The sequence below is a fragment of the Solea senegalensis genome, linkage group LG17 (genome assembly GCF_019176455.1).
Source record: "Solea senegalensis isolate Sse05_10M linkage group LG17, IFAPA_SoseM_1, whole genome shotgun sequence".
Classification (NCBI taxonomy): Eukaryota; Metazoa; Chordata; class Actinopteri; order Pleuronectiformes; family Soleidae; genus Solea; species Solea senegalensis.
Window position 1 is genome coordinate 18,259,489 of NC_058037.1, and position 22,350 is coordinate 18,281,838.

Consider the following 22,350-nt stretch of genomic DNA (forward strand, 5'->3'; position numbering starts at 1 on the left):
AAGTACAATGTTATTTATTAACAGTTTTCTCCTTTAGTTAAAAGCTACCATGGACACTTTGATGTCTTTGATGTCTATGATGTCTATGATAGATAAAGGGACTGGAAGATGTGCTGAAAATTATCTAGGGTTGGATGGATGTGTCCATTTAGAAGCTGTACTTTAGGTTTTGCTGTCAGTCAGTCAGTCAGTCATCATCTAACCGCTTTATCCTCCACCAGAGGGTCGCAGGGGGTGCTGTGCCAATCTCAGCTACATCGGGCGATAGGTGGGGTACACCCTGGACAGTTCGCCAGTCCATCGCAGGGCCACACACAGATAGAGACAAACAACCATTCACTCTCACACTATGGTCAATTTAGAGTGTCCAATTTACCTAATCCCCACACTGCATGTTTTTGGACTGTGGGAGGAAGCCAGAGAACCCGGAGAGAACCCATGCACACACGGAGAGAACATGCAAACTCCATGCAGAAAGGCCCTTGTTCCAACCGGGGCTCGAACCCGGGTCTTCTCGCTGCAAGGCGAGAGTGCTACCACCGTGTGGCCCCCAGGTTTTGCTGTAACAAGGTTTTTTCCAGTTGAAACCTGCTTACAGCTAACGACTCTTCAGTGGCTTTGGAATTAAGTGTACTTTTGCCACTACAACTTTTATTTTGACATAAATTTTTTTCACTCGAAACGCCCCAAGGTTATTTGAGTTTAACTGTAACAGACCTTACCTCCCACACAGCCACAGCATGAACACCTTAAACAACACTTTGATTTCACCACCACACCCAGACAATGTGCAATTATCAAATGTCCAGAAATGTGACTAACGGTCACAGAGGGAGGATGTTATTTACTTGTGTCAAACAACTTTCAGAAGTGAATTCTACTTCTCGTTATTGTCTCCGCCCACCCCTGCTCTGCTCCCTCACTCAGGTCTGATAGTTTTGCCTGACAGAGTCTGTTTTCAGATGAAAGACGCCACAAACAATTAATGTTACAATGTTACTTTTCACAAAGACTTTGACATTTGTCCTGATGTCTTTGCTAGAACATGTCAGTGGCCATGTGACTTCCATTAAAATGGCAACTCTGTTTTTCTTTTCTCCCCTCCACCTCATGTGTCCCCAACATCAGAGGACGTGGCTTGATTTGGAGTGACACCCAAAGACGCTGTGGTTTGACGACGTCAGTGCGGGGGACGGTGGATGTGAATTTGATGATTCTGCAACTGCTGCTTCTGTTATAAGAGAGAAGTGAGAGAATCTTAGTCCTGAAAACGAGACGGACTGGACAAGACAGTGATCATCACTGAGGTAGGAAGTGCTGAGACTTCTAATACAAATGTGAATTCAATGATTAATCACTTAAAGATATTTGTCTAATTCTAACTCCTCACCAGATGGAATACATTTTCACTTCATTATGAAATAATCTAATAATAATAATCACTTTTTACATATCTGTGGCTGCTGCACTTGTTTTGTTTTTTATTTAATAACACTTTGGATTATGTAATAATTATATTTTATATATATATTATGTGCATGTCCATTTTATTGACAGTAAAAAAGCTTTCATTAGCTTACATATCTTTCCTCTTCATCTTGTTTTCCAACGTCTTCTTCTCTGACTTACAGTTGAAACCAGAAGTTTACATACACTATTTAAAAAGACACATATGCTTTTTTTTCTCTCTGTCTTTGACATGAAATCAGACAATCACTTTTCCTGTTGTAGTTCCGTTAGGATTACCAAAATTATTTCTATTTGCTAAATGTCAGAATAATGAGAGAAGACAATTTTTCATTACTTTCTTCAAAGTCAGAGCTTTACATAGAGTAAGACTATTATTCATTTAAAGAATTTGGGAAAGCCCAAATGAACATGTCTGATTTGAGTTAATTAGAGACACACCTGTGGATGTATTTTAAGGCACACCTGAAACACACTGCTTCTGTGTGTAACATCATGGGAAAGAAATCAGCCAAGATTTGCACAAGTCTGGTTCATCCATGGGAGCTTTTTTGCATGACAGATATATATTTATTGTGAACTGCACAAATACTAAATAATACTGAACAGTTGGTTTTCCTTCACTTGAAGCGCCCCCTCTTGACCAGATTTGAACTTCAAGTGACCCCCAGGTCATTTGAGTGTAAGAGGGAGTTATGGAGGACTGAAAAGTGCCATTAAATACATAAATACACCATTACATAATTACCAAAATGTGTCATTAGTTAATTAAATTGGAATTAAATACATACATGTGTTATTAAATGTGTCATTCATTCATTAAAATACCAATTATATATAAAAAACAACAACAACATATTTAATTATTTCATGGTCCATGTTGCATCATGAATTTATTTTATCTGTCAGACTAACAGATTTCTAACACCTGATTGGTTAACCTGCACATCAAGTCAAGACAAATCAATTCCAGATAATGGATTGATGCAGAGCTGGTAAACACATTCCTATGCACTGGGTGGCGCTATTCACCACTATGTTGGTTTAGATTCTCTATCAAACAAAACTTTATTTACAACCATGAAAAATCATTGACGTTTCTCAGCATCCATACTTGTGTGTCCTTGTGAAACGTCATCAGTCTCAGTCCAAGTTCTGTTCCAAGTCTCAAGATCGTGAACAGCGAGGACGGTTCTCAAACCCGGAAGTGTTCTCGCTCCGCCCATTTTTACCAAGTATGCATCGGGTGGGAAAGCCATGTATCCCAGAACATAATATAGTTTTTAGAATTATATTTTATACTATTTTTATATATTATATATTTGATTTAGTATTTATAATACAAATCTAAATCTGAAGTAAATATTTTTCTGTGTCCCGGAGCAAAGTTTTAAGATCATTTGAGGCGAGAAATGAGTCATTTAGAATTCAAACATGTGGTTTGTGTATTAAAATCTGACGTATTCATAGTTTGACAGCGACGTTGTCAGAGGTGATAAGCTCCGCCTGCGGAAGCTCAGTGCTCACTGTGCCCGGTGCAGAGCAGCGTTACCTCGGCCTGTCCTAGTCTGTCATTACATGCTCGGTGTGATCCATAGATTTGTTGTTGACGTGTTATTTTGTTTTTAATGGAAACGTTTTGACCTGACAGTTTAAAAGCTTGTATATTATTAATGTTGTATTTATTTTAACTTTGAATTTTAAAATCATTGCATCTGTATTTAAATATAATATGTACATGTGAAAATAATAACAAATAATAACAAGATATAACAATATATATGCATTTAATAAAAGTATTTCATATGTTCATTTATCAACACTGTAGGTGGCGTGAATTCAATTCAATTCAATTTTATTTGTATAGCGCCAAATCATAACATACATTATCTCAAGGCACTGTACATAGATAACATCAAGGAGAGCAGAGAACCCCAAGAGAAAAAACTCCCTCTCTGACAGAACCAGGCTCAGAGATGTGCGGTCATCTGCCTTGACCGGTTGGGGTGAAAGGAAAATGGAGGACAGTGGAGAGGTGGGAGACAGAAAGGGGGATGAGGTAGAGACAGAAGAGAGAGAGAGAGACCAGGAGCAGATACACAACAACTGTAACAAGTTACAAGTTTATACAGTCAATGATATCGACTTTTAATTATAACATAATAATTATGGTGATGATATGTATGATATGGATAGCCTCGAAAACTGGATCTGGATCCTGCAACCTGCAAGATGAGAATACAGAGAGAGAGAGAGAGAGAGAGAGGGGGGAAAGGAAGGAAAGACACAAACTAGGGAGAGAAAGAGACAAAGTTAATGACATATAAAAGGTCATATTCATATCCTGAGTGTGAGAGAGTGAATGTGAGTGCACCACAGGAAAATCCCCCAGCAATTTAGTTTTATAGCAGCATAACTAAGAGATGGTCCAGGTTTCCCTGAACCAGCTCTAACTATAAGCTTTATCAAAAAGGAAAATTTACTTTAAATACAGAGAGAGGCTCCGCCTCCCGAACTATCATTGAGAGCTGGTTCCACAGGAGAGGAGGAGCCTGGTAACTGAAGGCTCTGCCTCCCATTCTACTTTTACAGACTCTGGGAACCACAAGTAAACCTGTATTTTGTGACCTAAGTGGTCTGTTAGGGTGATAGGGTAAGACTCGGTCTTTCAGGTATGAAGGGGCCTGACCATTAAGTGCTTTGTACGTGAGGAGGAGGATTTTAAATTGAATTCTATACTGTACGGGGAGCTAGTGTAGAGAAGCTAACACTGGAGTTATGTGGTCTCTCTTTCTAGTTCCTGTCAGAACTCGTGCTGCAGCATTTTGAATGAACTGAAGGATTCTAATAGACTTGTTGGAACATCCTAATGAGGCTTAAGCACTTGGCGCCACCCGCCATTCAAACAGTAGAACAAGGAAGTAGCTGCTGTTCTAATTGAAGAATCATACTTGTGTACTCTGTACTTGGCGAGTATGTACTCCAGTATGTACATACTTGCGTACTTGAGTATTGTGGCTGACCTCTGTCCTCAGCCACAACAGATACCTGCTGAACTGTCACCAGGCATGCTACTTCAGACCAAAGCAATAGATCAGACTAGATCAGCGTTAGCCCCGCCCACTGACTTTAATGGGCCAGTTTGACAGATAAACTAAATGAATGATGCACTGCAACATAGGACCACGTTGTTTATATAAAATTAATTTGTATTTGAATGAATTCATGACACATTTAAGTAATTCTTTAGTTTAATGGCACTTTCAGTCCTCCACAGAAACGGGTGGAGTGATTTGGAAAAGTTTGGTTTGGTTTGATGTATTCATCAGAGCTGGTTGTTTTCATTGACAGGCTGGCATCATGGGGGAGTGGTCCATTCTGTCGGGTTTGTTGGATAAGGTGCAGTCACACTCCACTGTCGTGGGGAAGGTGTGGATGAGTGTTCTCTTCCTCTTCAGGATCTTCATCCTGGCTGCTGGTGTGGATAAAATATGGGGTGATGAACAAAGAAGCATGGACTGTAACACCAAAAGCCCTGGCTGCAGGAACGCCTGCTACGATCAGACCTTCCCCATGTCTCACACACGCTTCTGGGTTCTCCAGATCCTCATCGTATCCACACCAACACTCATCTACTTGGGCCATGTCCTGCTGGTGATTCGCAGAGAAAACAAGCTGAGGAGGCGTTTGGAGCAGAAGATTGGGAAGAACGGGATGGTTAAAACTCCAAAGTATTCAGATGAACATGGCAAAGTGCAACTCAAGGGTGTCCTGCTGGTTAGCTACATGATGCAACTGCTCTTCAAGATCCTGCTTGAAGCAGCATTCGTCGTGGGCCAGTACTACCTCTATGGGTTCATATTCATGCCGACTAAGATTTCATTTCCTCACTACCCATGTCCATCACCAGTAGACTGTTTCATCAGTCGACCCACTGAGAAAAGCATCTTTATTGTCTTTATGCTGGCGATGGCTGTCCTCTCTGTGATCCTCAACATCGTGGAGCTGTTCCACCTGATCATCTCAAAGATGAATGACAAGAGGAGGAGGCGGGACTCTTTCCCTCCTGAGATCTACAGTCTTAACAAGCCAAACCACAGTGAGACAGTGGCTCTTTGTTAAAGGACAGTAAACAGAGACTCTCGCTTTGCTTATCAGACACACACCCGTCACTGTAGGCAGGCCGTAGGGAGCCGGGCCCGCCCCTAAAAATGCTTGTGCCCCCCCACTTGAGGTTCAGATCTCCTAATTATTACTTAAAAATTACTTTTTTTTATTTTATATTATCATAGTAGCTAAATAAATGACTTGATAAATACTAATGTTGCATTTTTTGTCATTAAAACATTAAAAATATGTGTGATTTGTTTGATTGATGGGAATCTACACTGCAACAGCCTATCACGTATGTTATGTAACGTAGCCTACATCAATGTTGCCGCTCAACTGTTACGGTGCATTCATCTGATAAGATAAGATAGTCCTTTATTTGTCCCATAGTGGGGAAATTTGCATTGTTACAGCAGCAAGACAGATGAACTAAATCAGACTGTTGACGTACTGAAAAGCTAAAAAAAAAACAAAAAAAGCCTTACACAGGAAAGGGCGGGACATCTCTACAGATCACTTGTTTACATCCTTTGAGGCAGAAACATTACAAGAACACAAGCCTGGTTGGCACAGTCGATACAATCAGAAGAGAGCTGTTCACCTCACAGGTGCTGAAAAGTAACAACGCATCACTCACTGTCTACCAGGACGGTGTCCGCGGTGTATCTGACGCCTATGGTCCCACCTGTGGTGATGTGGGCATTAAATAATTGTAAATTATTGTCATAACATTTATACCATGGATATTTTTTACATTGAAGCATGTTCTGGGATCTGTGCTCGTCTCGTCATCCCTGCGCTGTCATATCTACTTTGTGTTCCGGCACTTTATGATTGACTTTAAGCACCGACTGTAGGTCATACCTGGTCATACTGCTATTGGTTAAATTGGTATTTAACATGATGATTACAAATATACATACTGTAGACTCATGACAGTTATCACTGAACCCAGGATGCTCTCAGTAAAAACACGTCTGCCATGGGGGACACAGAAAAATAGATTTTAATCCAAGGCTAGAATCAAAACCACAACTAATCAACTCTTTAGCCAGTTTACCACAGACACAGAATCATTAGTTATCATCACAGACATTATATATTGATTTGAATCCCCTTTAACTCAACAGGCTGAAATAATGAAAAGTATTCAGGGCATGGACCTTCAGGACCTTCAGGACCTTCAGGACGTTCAGCTTCAGCTGCTAGTGACACCCAGTGCTCACAATAGGTATTTCATAGGAACTCACAGGTAATATTTAATAAGATGTTGGGCTTAAACTTTTCTGCAGTGTAACAGAACACTGGTGATTTGTCTTGTTTTTTAATCGTTAATCATAGTTTCATTTCATGGAGGCAATTTAATAAATATATTGGTTCCTCATCTGAGTTCAAACACTATCCTGAAACCATGATTACAAAGAAAATATATTAAAGATTCATTATAATATTGTCTTTTATTTGCATCACGTTGCTAAACACATCACCTGCTTCATCTTTCCTAACACACACATTATTATTGTGGAGTTCTTCATCCATAAACATGCACTGATCCACTCCCTCAGACTCACATTACATTGAGAGAGTGTGTGTCGCAGTGTTAACATCATTTCAAATCTCTTGGTCCCAGTCAGTGTCAAGTACATCATTACTTAATTCAGCAGAGCTAAAAAGAGACAGTCCAGAAAATGCACAATCTCTACCTGATGAAGAAACCAGCTCAAAGCATTTCCTCTTCTTCAGATTGACGGTGCTTTCACAGCCCTGTGGCTGTTGTACAGATGACTTTGATGACTGCACGAACACACTTTTGACTTTGTTTGAGGTGAAGGCCGTTTTTAGCTTCTTTTTTGTGGGACTGTGTTCAGCGATATCTTGAGTTTCATTCACTTTTGGTTGATTTGGTCTAAAGGATTCAGCACGGTTATCCTCTCGTGTTTGAGCTGTGGCTTTAGCTGTGCATGTGAATGAGAACCGTGCCAGTTTAGTCAGTGTTGACGAGTTTATGGTCGACTTTTTGACGCCCGGTTGGAACGGTGTTGGACAGTTGATGTGAGTGCTCAGATTTGAAGGTGGTGTGTCAGTAAAGCCATCTACTATCTCTGTACTGTCGCTGATTCTTTGTTGCTGAGTCATATTTTCTGTATTACTATTTCCCTTTATTTGACTTCCATTTTTAACTGCTGATGAGCCACTCTCTCCCACCTCACTGACGCAGCTAAGATGCTTTTTTCTGCACCTCTCGTCAGACTGATTTTCCTGTGTGTTGGCTGACGGACTGGCTAACACATCATGACTCGTTGGTTTATTCTCGCTGCTTTCAGTGGAGACGTGGAGATCTCTGCTGCCTAAATTACTTTCAGTTAGGAAGTGTGCACTGACATCTGCACCGGCATTAAACTTGTGGCTGGGGAGTAAAGGCATTGAATTCCTTGGTTTGAATGTAAAGTTTAACAACTTGGCCCGCAGGTCTTTCCCTGTGTCACATTCAGCCTCCATCTTTTCCTTCAGAACAGCACACATGTTTGTAGTCTTCGTTTGGTTCCTCTCGTCTTCTTTCTCTAGTCTACGTTTGCCAGATGACTGGTTATCCTGGACCCGGATATTTGAGGGAATGTTTTGACCTGGTGACAGTGTGCTGCTCCTGTGGGAATGTGGAGGTGTATTTTTTGTATCTGCACCACCTGTGGACACCGCCCTGTCTGTGTGTCCTCCTCCTTTGTCCTTGTTACACTGCTGCTTATTCTGCTCCAGCTGCCGCAGTCTTCTGTCTCTCAGATTCTTCGAGACTTTCTGGAGCACAAACCCTGACGACTCTGAACGTTGGTCATCTTTCTGTCCCTCGTCTTGGAAGAAACTGCTTTTTTCTTTCACGCCTTCATTTTTCTGACTTTTTCTCATTTCTTCCTCTGAGGCAGCAGTAACCGCTCCCCTGCACTTTAATGCTCGGCTTGTGTTACTTTGACAGTTTGGCTGTTTGATTGTTGCAGGTGTTTCCAAACAACTAGAATTTGTTGTTTTCTTTATGTTCTGAGTTGATGTGATTACTGGTGAGGCCAAAACGTCAGGTGACACCGATGGAGTGATGGAGCGGAACCAATCCAAGCCACACTCCTCTGTGACATCACTGCATTGACCCCAGTGATCATCAGGTGGTGGATCACACTGGGGCGACTGTGACATGATGCTCTTTAGCCTAGAGAAGAGAGGAAACACAGATCCACGTCAATTCGACCTATGGTTAGTGTCTGACACTGGTAAAGACGACCAGGTGCATTACAGACATAACAGATGAGATAAATGAATTATATGAGTGGTCCTGTTAATCACAGTAAGTCAACAGAGAGGCCGTGTCTTTAAAATACTTGACTATAAATGAAGAGTTTGATGACAAAGTGATAAGGGATGACTGAGCCAGGATATCTCAGTTATCCTGAATCAATGTAGCCTGAACAAGGTGAAACAAGTTGGTATGGAGATTTATTCTCTCCATCGCTGCTGCTGCTGCTGCTGCTGACCAGGAAGATAATCCTGTTGAAGCATCAGTTTGGTCTGCTGTCAATCTGAGATAAATGTGCTACACTGTGGTTCCATGATATTCTGTGAATCAATTACATACTGTTAAAGTGGACATATTATACCCTATTTTCCCCTGGTGTCCTAATGAACATGTCAGTGACATGCTTTGGTCAAAATACCTTAAGGATGAAGCATCATAGCAGTTCAATAACCCTGCTAAACCCGCCCCTTTCAGAACGCTCGGTTTTGTGCATGGTCCCTTTATATGCAAATGAGACACAGGCAAACACACACCCACTTCTTCCAGGGGGTTTCTGATTTGTCCTCTTTACAGCGCTCACTCGCTCAGATTCTGTTCCCTCTGATCACCGCTGATCGCTGCATAAACAGCTGCTTTATGTGACTGTATCAGACCGAGTCTGTGCTCCGGTCATGGAGGACGTACTGAACAAATATTTTTAATTAGGACGTGTCAGAATGGTCAGTTATGAGCTCTATGTGACCTTTTCTTAACAATGTGTGTGTTTGTACGTCGGTGAAATACGGTCGCTTACTGGTGGGGCGGTAACATTCGCGGTGAAATGCGCATGCTGCCGCCATAAGCGCAGGGAATTCAACATGGAGTGTTTTATCGCCTATACTTACACTAAGGGGGACCACGAAAACATGACTGAGTATTCTTTTTCCACACTTTGGGAGTGGTAGTGGTAAGTATTGAAAATATTAAAAAGTTGATTTTGCATTATAGGTCCCCTTTAAGGGAAATCTGAAAGACTTTGAAAGTCTGAGGAAGGAATACCATCTTGAAAAATCTTACCTTCAGATACGTACTTATTTTGAACATAATATTAGAGACAGAACAGACTTTGATGACCAAATATTCAAAGTGTTCCTGGATGCCTACCAAAATAAATCAAGTAAGGGTATTATATAACTCTGTAAAGGTCTTTTGACAAAGAAAACTCATACCACAGAATATGTCAGAGAACAGTGGGAAAAGGAAGGTGATCTTTCCATATCGAATGAGGTTTGGCTGAATGCTTGTGAAATCCAGCGGAATTGTACAAACTCACATATGTGGAGGGAGTTCGGGTGGAAGTGTCATATTCGTTTTTTCATCACACCAAAGCAAAAAGCTAATTTTACAGGAGGAGATGTCAATTGTTGGAGACAGTGCGGGTCCCGTGAATCCGATCACTGGCATGTATTCTGGGACTGTCAGGTGATTAGGTCCTTCTGGAGATTCATAAAGTATTAAGAGACATCTTTGACACTGCTTTGCCTTTTCAGTTTCTCACTCTTTGGTCATTTTGATTTTCAAACAAGACAAGCGGATTGATATATGTTTCACATTTTGATACTTGTTTAAAAAAAAGCACTCACATGACATTGGTTACTCCCACAATTGAACCAGTGAACCTCCCACAATTCAGCAATGGATAAATATAGTAAATGATATTTATGTTATGGAGGGGATAACTTTTTCATTCCGTCTAAAGAAAACAGTGTTCATTGAGTTATGGTCCACCTGGGTTCAGTATGTAAGGCCTTTGCGTCCAGATTTTGTCGAGATATCAAGCAATTGATGGTGTAATGCCCTGTTTTCTTGCTATTTTCTTCCCTTAGTATTATTTCTTTTGTTGGTTTATTTTATGGGTATTTTACAGTATGTACAGTATGTGTGTGTGTATTTATCGATTATTATTGGTTGTATATTTGGTTTGGTTTTAACCCCCTCTTGACATACTTGAGATAATATTTTCTGCTATTTTGTGCACATTGTTTCCTCTCCCAAACTGTGTAAATGTTCATAGAATGTGACTGTTTTGTGTGGTTTGGAAAGAAATGTCTGTGTATCGCAATTGATGCACTCCGAAAAAAATAGTAAAAGTACTAGTGTCATAATTCACATGGTTCCCACTTAAAGAGAAAAGCATTCATATACTCACATGGAAATTCTCTGCATCTCTTTCTGTAGGAGCAGTGGCAAGTTCAGTCCCTCTAATAGCACCTTACACTGAGCTTCATACTGTGTACCAGGGTCAGCAGGGAATGACGTCAGTAAAGCATTCACATTTCCCAGCAGAGCACCTCCCTAAGACAGCAGAGAAACACAGAGCAGCTGGACATGTAGAATTAAGTTACTCAGGAACAGAATTCAGCTCCATCACTCTGCAATGACAAAGGTGTTTTTCACACCTTGGTGACTGGTAGGGCATCCAGAGTCCCAAATATAAGTATTAAAATGATTAAAAAGTTGATCTTGCATAATATGTCCCCTTTAAGACACATAAAATCATAATTGTAGGGGATTTCAACATCCATGTAGATGTTGACCGTGATAGTCTTCGCTGCGCATTTAACTTGCTGTTGGAATCAATAGGTTTTATTCAACACGTTAATAAACACCTTAATCACACCCTCGACCTTGTTTTAACTTATGTATTGATATTGATAACTTAAACATAGTTCCTCAAAACCCTCTCCTTACTGATCATTATTTACTCACATTTAATTGTACAATTATGAACTACAATAATATAAATAGAAAATACTGTCTGATAATAATATTAATACATTTAAAGAGACAGTGCAACCTTTATTTAACTTGGTGCCATATGTCAGTACATCTGAAGTCCCGCCCTCATAGATAACCTTGTTCACTGCATACTACATTAGATTGTGTTGGTGAATCAGATGAGACGAGCACCATGGTTTAACTCCAATACTCGTGCTCTTAAACAGACGTTACATAGATTAGAGAGAAAATGGCATTCCAATAACATAGAGGAATTTTATATAGCCTGGAAAGATGGTTTTGTAGCTTACACAAAGCTAGAGCTGCCTATTATTCTTCTTTAATTGAAGAAAATAAGAATAATCACAGGTTTCTTTTCAGCACTGTAGCCAGGCTGACCAATTAGAGAAAGAATGGATCATCTCCTCCCTCATAGTGGGACTGACTCATCTTTGAGCACAGGAGCTTGAGAAGCACCAAGTTAGACAGTTTCTCCCTGAGTGAACATCATCAGTATCTGACAGTTGATATCAGTATCATTTTTTATCAGCAGTCTCTGCTGCTGCTTATATAAATGACATCACTGACTCGGCATGTGCACAAACTTATCTGGTCTAAATGAACAGAAATGACATGACGAAGAAAAGCGAAAACACTAGACGCATGTGTTGCCGATGACGTTGTATTAAATATATTCATATTAGCAAACATGCAATAGCTGGAAGGTTTACAAAGAAAATCTTTGAAATGTCCTACAGATCATCCTGAAGTCCACCCTGACGCAGTGAAGTGCTAACGTTTAAGTTCATAATGATACTTGTTCTGCAGTCACTGACTAATCATTATTATTTAGAAATCAAATGAAGCATTTTTGTTCTTAGAAACTTCATTTATTTAACACTTAGTTTATTATACATTATTTTGATTGAATATACTGTATATAATTGCACTACAGAGCTGACATACAATGTAGATTAGCGAGATAGACCGTTAGCTATTTTTTGTATTATTTGTTATCATTAAAAAGTGATATTTTATCAGATGTAGAAAAAAACAAATACAGATGAATATATGGGCCAAAACAAAAGAATCACTCATCAGCCACCAGCTGCACTGATATACTGGTTGACATCTAATTGCTACATCATGCATTAGACTGAAATATAAGAATAAAAAATAAACACAAACACATAAAAGTCATCTGCTTACCTGCATGGAGCACTCCATGACAGACACAGCCATGACGGCATCCTCTATCGTCACCGTCTCTCTGTACATGAGCCTGGCATGTGCTGCAATGTCAAAAACAGTGTCAACCATTTCTACGCTCTCTTCTCTCTTGTTCAACCAATCGTTGCTGTTTTTACATGAACAGACAAACTTTTTCAGTAGTCCAAAAATGTAGTAGTGATAACTCAAACCACAGTTCATCCACATCTCAAACAGATTACCAGATTATTTTCATTATTTATTAACATGTCATTTATTTTCTTTATATTTATGATTCATCATTTGGACTTTTTTTTTTCAATTCCAAAACCTCAAAATAATAATTTTGTTTTGTCAGACGCTCCTCAGTATCATATATGACTGAATATTTAAATGTATCAAAAAGGACCAATCAATGCAACATTCAATGACGCGAGTATCACTCACACACCAGTCACAGCTCATGATTATCACTTCATCGTTCCAAGAGGACTTTTTGTCAGAAAGTGAATGTACTACTCATTAATAATGTTTGTATAAGTGCAAACGTTATGAATATAATTGGAATATTAATATAAAAAAATCACCTTCAGCCAGCCTGCTCAGACTTTCAAGCATGCGGATGGTGGTGCGAGCAGCGTTGCGGCCGTTACTTTGTCTCTGGAGCTGGTAGTAGCGTGTCAGGATGTGGTTGGCCTCCTCCGACACCTGCGGCTGCAGTCGTTTAATCACACTGAAATAAGCCTTCATTTTCTCCAAGGGCCACAGGCTGCATGAGCTAGAGGGCGGTCCTGAGCTCAGAACAACAAAGGCCACGTGTCACACACACTCACCATACAACATACACATACATATATATATATATATATATATATATATATATATATATATATATATATATATATATATATATATATATATATTTGAAATATTAATGATTCACTTCCTGATTTTGCACAAGCAATACCTCGGTCTTCCAAAATAAATGAGGAGATGATGCGGTCCCACTCTGCATTCCTGGTGTCCAGCAAAACCAGGACCAGGTCAAAGCGACTCAGCAGAGGACTTGCCAGAGCAATGTTCACAGACAGAGGCTCGTTAGGATCGTACTGGCCTTTAGGGTTGGTCGCTGCCAGGATGGTGCTCCGAGTGTTCAGCTTACAAACCATGCTAGAGACAATTTACAGGAGCAAAGCTATGACAGTAGACAGGTCTGCTTATAAAGAACACAACTACCACAACTGTGTCTTGCTTCAAGATACATGAATATGGAACTTGTGCAGCTGCATGCTGTCCAAACTAAATTATCTAAAAACAACTAGACATTCTGCTCCTGTGAGGGAAACAGCTGATGGGAGTGTGTATTTATCAGTGAGAAGTGGAAGAACCAAAGAACCATGTGGCAGAGGACGGATTTGTTTGTCTTGGTTGGTCATTGCACAGAAGCACAGCAACGTCATTAGAACAGTGGAGAGTCTTACCCAGCTTTGGCCACACTAATAGACTGTTGCTCCATAGCCTCATGGATGCTGATGCGGTCGTGTTCCTTGATACTGTTAAATTCATCAATGCAGCACAAGCCACCATCTGACAGGACAAGTGCTCCTGCCTCCAAGTGCCAGTCACCTCCATCTTTCACGGCAGCAACCGTCAGTCCTTTAACAAATGTGTCAACACATCCAGTGAGTTCAGGCTGTCTGAGGAAATCAAGCTCCATCATATACGACTACAACCAATATGCAATCACTCTAAACTGCACAGTATTTTATTCAGAAACTGGTTTGAGTGTTTTTTTTATTTTTCCCTCATCTCTTCAGATCAAACAACAGCTGGATAAATGAAGAAAACAATCATGAGTTGCAGCTCTGATAGCAAAGTCCTGATGGATCTGAAATGACGGTCTACCTGCACTTGTTGATCCTATTCCAGCAGTGAGGACAGAGCGAGGCATGATCTTAGCAGCATACTTCAGAAACTGAGACTTCCCTGTGCCGGGGTCGCCCACCAGCAGCATATGACACTCACCTACAAAAGGACAACAAGAACACCACAGTCAGTTAGTAACAAAACTCCCAGATGTTTTTCAGTCTCAGAAACATGAGTTTAGTTACATTATATTCATTGAAGGTGGGACTGCTGCAAAGTCTTGAGAATGACAGAGTGTGTCAAGACAACAACAACTGCAGAAAGAATGTTGTTCCTCATTTGCTTCAAAAATAAACAACAATGGCAGCTCACGTACAAAAGTCTTATTCAAAGGCTAGAAAATGCAAACGTTTTTATTTGAAAGAGGTAATACTGATATAAACATTACATTTCTACCAGGGAATGAACTCTCCATGTTATTATTAGGTGACATTTTTCACCTGCCTAATCTAAACCACAACAGAAAACAGTGATACCCCTGATCTTGGTTCCAGAAGAATCTATCCTCTGTACTCCCCCAGCCAGCACCATGGCCACCGCTAGTTTAATCACATACATGCCAAACACCTGTGGACACAGGCTCAACAACATGTGATCCCGACCTACAGGAGGAGAGACAATAACATTTAGAAATGTTCAAATAACAGGAGAAATAAAAGTGTGTTCTCAGACAAGCCTTCATACCAGCAAGGGGATTGTGTTTGTAACTTTCCCAGAAGACTTCAAACTCCTGCTGAACATCCTTCATGAGGAGAGCAGCAGCTGCCTGCTCATTGTTTACTTCTATGTTGTTAGCTTTGAGGACCAACTCCACATCACAGCGACAACTATCGTAAAACGGCTTCCAGCGCTGGCACATGACACCGTAGACAGTCACATCGTCTCCTGTGCGCGCACACACACACACACACACACACACACACACACACACACACACACACACACACACACACACACACACACACACACACACACACACACACACACACACACACATACAACACCATTCTTCATTTTAACTCTGATACTGATGCTCACGACATTGTATGCACTCACACATACATTACTTCAACATCCATGACACCAAAACACAGACCACAGCTTTGTGTGTTCAACATTTGTAAGAACAAGTGTAAACAGCTCATAACTCTAGTGGTCAGGGATTATATTAATAATCTGACATCTGACACCACCTCTGAATGTGCTCTGATGGATCTAATCTCTCTCCAGCAACTTCAGTTGTGGCAATTAAACTGATCTTAAATGACAGACTGTTCCGCACAAGAATGATAATAATAATGTTAATAATAATAATGACATTAAATAATAATAATAATAATAACAATAATAATAATAATGACATCAATAATGATAATAATAATGACATTAAATATTTACATTAAATAATAATAATAATAATAATGATAATAATAATAATAATAATAATAATAATAATAATAATAATAATGACATCAATAATGATAATAATAATGACATTAAATATTTACATTAAATAATAATAATAATAATAATGATAATAATAATGTTACTAATAATGGCATTATTAATAATAATAATAATAATAATGTTAATAATAATGATAATAATAATAATGACATTAATAATGATAATAATAATGACATTAATAATGAAAATAATGATAATAATGACATCAATAATGATAATAATAATGACATTAAATAATAATAATGCTAATAATAATAATGACATATATAATGATAAGAATAATGACATTAATAATGTCATTAATAATGATAATAATGACATCAATAATGATAATAATAATGACATTAAATAATAATAATGCTAATAATAATAATGACATATATAATGATAAGAATAATGACATTAATAATGTCATTAATAATGATAATAATAATGACATTAATAATGATAATAATAATGATATAATGATAATAATAATAATGACATAAATAGTGATAAAATAATGACATTAATAATCAAAATAATAATAATGATGATAATAATAATGATAATATGACATTAATAATGATAATAATAATGACATTAACAATGATAATAATAATGATAATAATAGTACATGTGAGTAGAATATCAGTCCAGTGGGTATTTATTTGTTTAAAAATGTCTTGTCAGTGTTGTGCGCAGTAATCATTTATTTATTTTTCATTTATTTTTGAACAGTTTGAGATTATTCATCCTTCTGCCATCGCAGTCACAGTTTCAGCCCCCGCCCACGTATGTGTATACACATGGCTCCGAGGTTTGTTCAAGTTGTTTATTTAGAATGAGCAAACTTTGGGTAGAAAGTGGCCCCAGGTCTGGATTAGTGTGTTTGGTTGCTGTTCTTACCAGATTTACAACTGTCAACCAGGTCATCCTCAAGGACCACCACCATAGAACGAGGAATACTGCCCACTGACAGCCTCTGCACCTGAGAGGAGAAGACTTACAATGACCAAATGTTCTGTCCATATTTCAGAAAATAATCACAGTATTGCTGCCTACTTGTTCTTGAATCTTGATCTCCTGATAGTCCCTGCAGGCTCCAGGCTCGGATCCTCCTGACAGACAACTGAATGTGTATGAATTACAACCCTCAGGATTGGGGCAGGATCCAGGTGCAACAAAGACGTAAAACTGATCAAAATCAGCGTGCAGAGTGAAAACATGGCGACACTTGGAGCACATGTAATCACGCTCAGATTCGAGAACCTATGAGAAGAGGAAAAGACATGAATCAAGTGAATGCACACATGGTAACAACACTCTAGCTTACTGTAAAGTGACAGCAGAGTGGCTGGGTTCCATTTCTCTTCATCAGTTTCAGGGTGCATGCAGGTTCACTGTGCTCACTCACAGCTACTACACACAGCCATTGTTAATGATTGAAATTCATCATCCCGTGCATATTTATTTTCTATTGTTGTTTCCAAGCTATGACTTGGTGATTAATATAATATATCTCTATTAAAAAGATAAAACACACATTCTTTCTTTATTTATACAGATGTAAAAAGCCTAACTGAGATTCATAATCTCTCTTCTAAGAAGGCAACACAACAGTCGCAGATTACAACAACACAGACACAACTCATGTGGTTCAGCCTCTGCTGTACCATCATTTTTGTTTTCACAGTAAATAATAGAAAGTAAAACTTTAAATAAATGATTGATTATAATTTACAATTACAGCTAAAAGCATTACAAATAAAGAATACTACTATAGCTCATACATGAATACTATATGTATATGAAAAGCATTTGTCAGCATGGGTTTCTTCACATAATCTATTATTGGGTCATAATTAGAAAATCTCTGCTAGAACAGGAAGAAGGTTGTGTTAGTCCTGAACTATTCATGTTTCTGTGCCATGTAGTCACCTTTGCAACACTGGTGCGGATCACAGTGCCAGTGACAGACAGAAAGTGTCCTACATCTCTGGACCTGGGAATGGTGTCTCTGGTCAGTTCTGGACAAACTGGTAGACCTACACATACATAAGATTCAGTTACCAACAGAACCAGAGAAGGACACGGACACATCAGCAGGAACTGCTGCCAATGGTTGTGCATAGAGAGAAATGTGTCTCGGATTGTAATAAAAATAGACATGTAGAAATGTCTTCCTTCCAAAAGTAAGAAGTGAAGTATTGTTTTTGGTGGCTCTGTCTGTCTGTCTGTCTGTCTGTGTGTGTGCTTCCGCACTTGCTTGCACAATGAGCAACAGAGACGGACAGAAGTTGTTAATAACTTTTTGACAGGATATGAACACACAACCTTCTGATCGTGAGTCAGTCGCTCTACCACTGCGCCACAGTCTGTTACACACACGGGCTGACAGAGGCTTGTTGAGTAAAGGAGGCGTGGTCTGCCATCTCTGATTGTCTTGCTTCTACATTGTTAAATGAGTGTGAAATATTGTAGCGTCACATACAGCACATCCATGAAAGCATACTCTGAAAATGGGAGACGTGCCTGTCAATGACGTCAAGCATCATTTCATCAGACAAATCATTTCAGTATTACAACTTAAATAAAAACACAATTTGTGATGATGATTTTATTCCACAGTGGAATGTTGTGACTGCACAGGGGAAGCTCTCACCTGTGATGCGAGCATGAAGCGTGCACCTCATTCTCCGCTCTTTTGCTCTTTGTCCTCCACAGTGTGTGGGTGAACCATTCTGTGATAAGTCCATAGCTGTTTTTTGTAACACTTTATCAAAAATAGCCAGGACATCGTTGGGATAGGCATTGAAATAGTCCCCAACCTGTGGTCACAGATATTACACATAACACCAGGTCATTCATTAGGATACACACAGGACAAATGACGATGATCCCTAATGAGTTTATCAGAAGAGTAAACATGCAGGTCTTAACTGAACCTACATCTGTCTATCTGGTCACTTTTTTAGTGTTTTCTTGTGAACCTACACAAAAAGGGCTGCAATTCATCGATTAACTGTTTGAGCCATAAAATGTCCAAAAAATGCTGATCGCAGTTTAACAAACCTTACAATGATGTCTTTTCTTTCTTCTTCTTTTTTTATTCAAAAAACATTATACAGTTTTAATTAACTCTACATTATATGGAGCAAAGAAACTGGAAAATATTCACATTTAAGAAGCTGAAAATTCAGAGAGCTAACACTTAATGAAAATTGATGTAATTTATCAATGAATCTGCACTGCAGCCCTCATGATATCATAAACAGTATATGAACAGCCTCATCTCTGAAGCTCTGGGCTGCACAGATGCAGAGTGAGCCCCCCCCCCTCCCCCTCTCTCTCTCTCTCTCTCTGAACAGCCTCTGATTGGTCAAAGCCTCCCATCATGAAAAGAAAGAAGTACTGAGGATGTGCTCAAGTGCAGATCACTGGATTTACATTATGCTGAAGGATTATAAATCTAAAGATGGAACACTGAGACTGTTCACATTACCTCCATATTGGCTTCAAACAATGTCATGGCATTGATAACAACAGAGTGATGGGTCTCCTCATTGGTGTCTGCAAAAAGCCGGAGAACGTCCCCATGGTGATGCTCTGTCAGATAGGTTTCAAACACCTGGCCAATCAGAGCCTCCTGTTGGGGGTTTATCAGCATGCTGTTAAGGGATGTGATGTGAACTCCTGGGAGAAAGTAAAAATACCACAATCAGAATTTTATATTCATGTAGCCTCAGATCAGACACATGTCATGTTCACTGGACTGAAACGATGGAGCAGCTTCACAGTTAATGATTTTCACAGTTTTCAGTCAGAAGATACAGATTTTTCAAATATGTTATAATAAGGAAGTGGCAATGTGTCACATTAGTGTGTCACATTCAACTGCACAGAGACGGTGTTTCTGGGTGTGTGGACACTATAGAGCAACAACTGAGACTGTAGGTTGTAAATATAATATAATATAAATAAAAAAACAACTTCTTTCAACAGGTGTGGTGTATGTTAGTGTAGCACAGGTGCATGTCATGACACATTACATCACATTAACAGTCAACAGACACACAGTCTGTCGCAGAGAAACAGCGACAGCTCGAAGCTAACACAAACACACACACACACACACACACACACACACATACATACAGTCTGTCGCAGAGAAAGAGCGACAGCTCGAAGCTAACACACACACACACACACACACACACATACAGTCTGTCGCAGAGAAAGAGCGACAGCTCGAAGCTAACACACACACACTGAAGAGTAACTTACTGTATTTTAAAAGATGAGTTCGCTTTCCTTTTTCCTGACGTAAACCATTGACTGCATTTACGAGACAGAGAAGCTTGTATTGCGCGGTTAGCAGCAGAACTTCCGCTGCTGTTACCAACAATAAGGGCCACTACCGCCACCTTCTGTGGCGGAGTGTGTACTTCTTCTTCTGGTTCTGTAATGACACCCCCCTCACACCACACGACACGCCTATTCAACTCTGATTGGGTCACAGAAGAGACTGCGTCTGAAGGGTGGTGGTGAAGAAGAAGGATGAAGAGAGAGAACAGTTTGTGTTTAAAAACAACACAAACAACTTGTTATACTTACACAATGACGGAGGAAAATGTAAGAATGGATAAAGAACGCATTTAATATTTAACACTGCATCAATAGTCATTATTTGTATACATTTAATCAATTAAGTTTGTTTTACTAACCAGTAATGTCTGCATGCTGTAACGATAGCGATTGTAACAGCAAGCAAGACGCAGCGGGTTTTTATTTATTTATTTATTTACATATATAAAGGTTATAACATTGAGACAGGGGGGTCTCATTTTCAACCAAGAAACGTATAAGATAAACTACATGCTCTTTATTTATTTCTATTTAGTTTGAAATGTTTAGTTTGTTCTATCTGTTTTTTAATCTTTCATGACTCTGAGAAGTTGCACACAGTTTGCTCATTTGAAAACTTGTGATGTCAGTTCTACAATTGTTAAGATCAAAGATTTGATGATTAATAATATTTTTCATGTTTAGAAATAAAAAGGATTGTTCTTTGAACCTCTTCATTAAGAAGAAATGGAACACTTTGCCTCTCTGACAGGGTTTGAAAAATGTATTGTTTTGTTTGTTTCTTGAAACTTATGAATCACTTTTCCTGTCTGTCTTTTAGGATACAGTGTCTACAGATGCCACCTTGACTGTGTGCAAAGCCATTATCACTGCGGCTTTGTGAAAAATGTTTTGTCTGTCAGTTTAAACTCTGCTGCAAGACAACAACCACAAATATTACTGCAACTGTGGCGTCCACAGTGACTCCAGTGTCCACTTCAGTGTCCACGATGACTCCAGTGTCCACTCCAGCGTCCACTCCAGTGTCCACGATGACTCCAGTGTCCACAACGACTCCAGTGTCCACTCCAGCGTCCACTCCAGTGTCCACGATGACTCCAGTGTCCAGCATCCACTCAGTGTCCCGATGACTCAGTGTCCAACTCCAGTGTCACATGACTCCAGTGTCCGATGACTCCAGCGTCCACGACTCAGTGTCCACTCCAGCGTCCACTCCAGTGTCCACTCCAGTGTCCACGATGACTCCAGCGTCCACCTTGACTCCAGTGTCCACAGCGGACCATCAGAAACAAACATGTATGTTTACTATGGTAGTGTGTCTCTTTTGGAAGTTGTTGACATTTGCATTTGAGACATGCTGGAATATTGAATCACTTTTTTAAAAAGCCATAAAAATCCTTGACAAAAAATCATGTAGCTTCCACCATTGCATTATTTTAGATAAATACAAATTCCTTAATTTTAATAACTTTGTGCATTTGAGAAATGCTTGCTTAATGTTCAGGGTTTTACATGGATTGGCCCCTCCTCCCCTGACCAACTGTATCAAATTCCGGTTTATCAGTGGAATGGCCACCAGGGCCGTAGCTCGCGGAGACTGCGAGGTGCCGCGCATGGCACTCCTTTTGGACGGTCCACATTTTCAGTCATTGGAACTACATATTGGAATGATTTACCCCTCGACATAAGACACTCACAATCATGTGTCTCCTTCAAATTCTATCTGAAAAACTGGATGAAGTAAAACCAGACCTGTCTCCATCAGTAGATTGTCCACATGAGGGACA

General features: G+C 39.4%; 2 protein-coding genes across 2 annotated transcripts; one reads left to right on the forward strand and one right to left on the reverse strand.

Annotated features, from left to right (window-relative positions):
• Positions 1-1,246: 1,246 nt before the first annotated feature.
• LOC122784258 (gap junction Cx32.2 protein-like) lies at positions 1,247-5,823 on the forward strand. The gene is made up of 2 exons (XM_044049441.1): positions 1,247-1,307; positions 4,819-5,823. The coding sequence occupies exon 2, from the start codon at positions 4,828-4,830 to the stop codon at positions 5,587-5,589; it is 762 nt and encodes a 253-aa protein (XP_043905376.1). The 5' UTR covers positions 1,247-1,307; positions 4,819-4,827; the 3' UTR covers positions 5,590-5,823.
• A 742-nt stretch (positions 5,824-6,565) lies between these two features.
• mcm9 (minichromosome maintenance 9 homologous recombination repair factor) lies at positions 6,566-20,609 on the reverse strand. Its single transcript, XM_044049440.1, has 15 exons — positions 20,483-20,609; positions 19,701-19,891; positions 18,861-19,026; positions 18,137-18,243; positions 17,261-17,467; positions 17,105-17,186; positions 15,434-15,634; positions 15,226-15,351; positions 14,729-14,848; positions 14,305-14,479; positions 13,791-13,993; positions 13,411-13,614; positions 12,824-12,906; positions 11,046-11,191; positions 6,566-8,773 (listed from the first exon to the last, which is right to left on the reverse strand). The coding sequence occupies exons 2-15, from the start codon at positions 19,863-19,865 to the stop codon at positions 7,189-7,191; spliced, it is 3,570 nt and encodes a 1,189-aa protein (XP_043905375.1). The 5' UTR covers positions 19,866-19,891; positions 20,483-20,609; the 3' UTR covers positions 6,566-7,188.
• Positions 20,610-22,350: the final 1,741 nt, after the last annotated feature.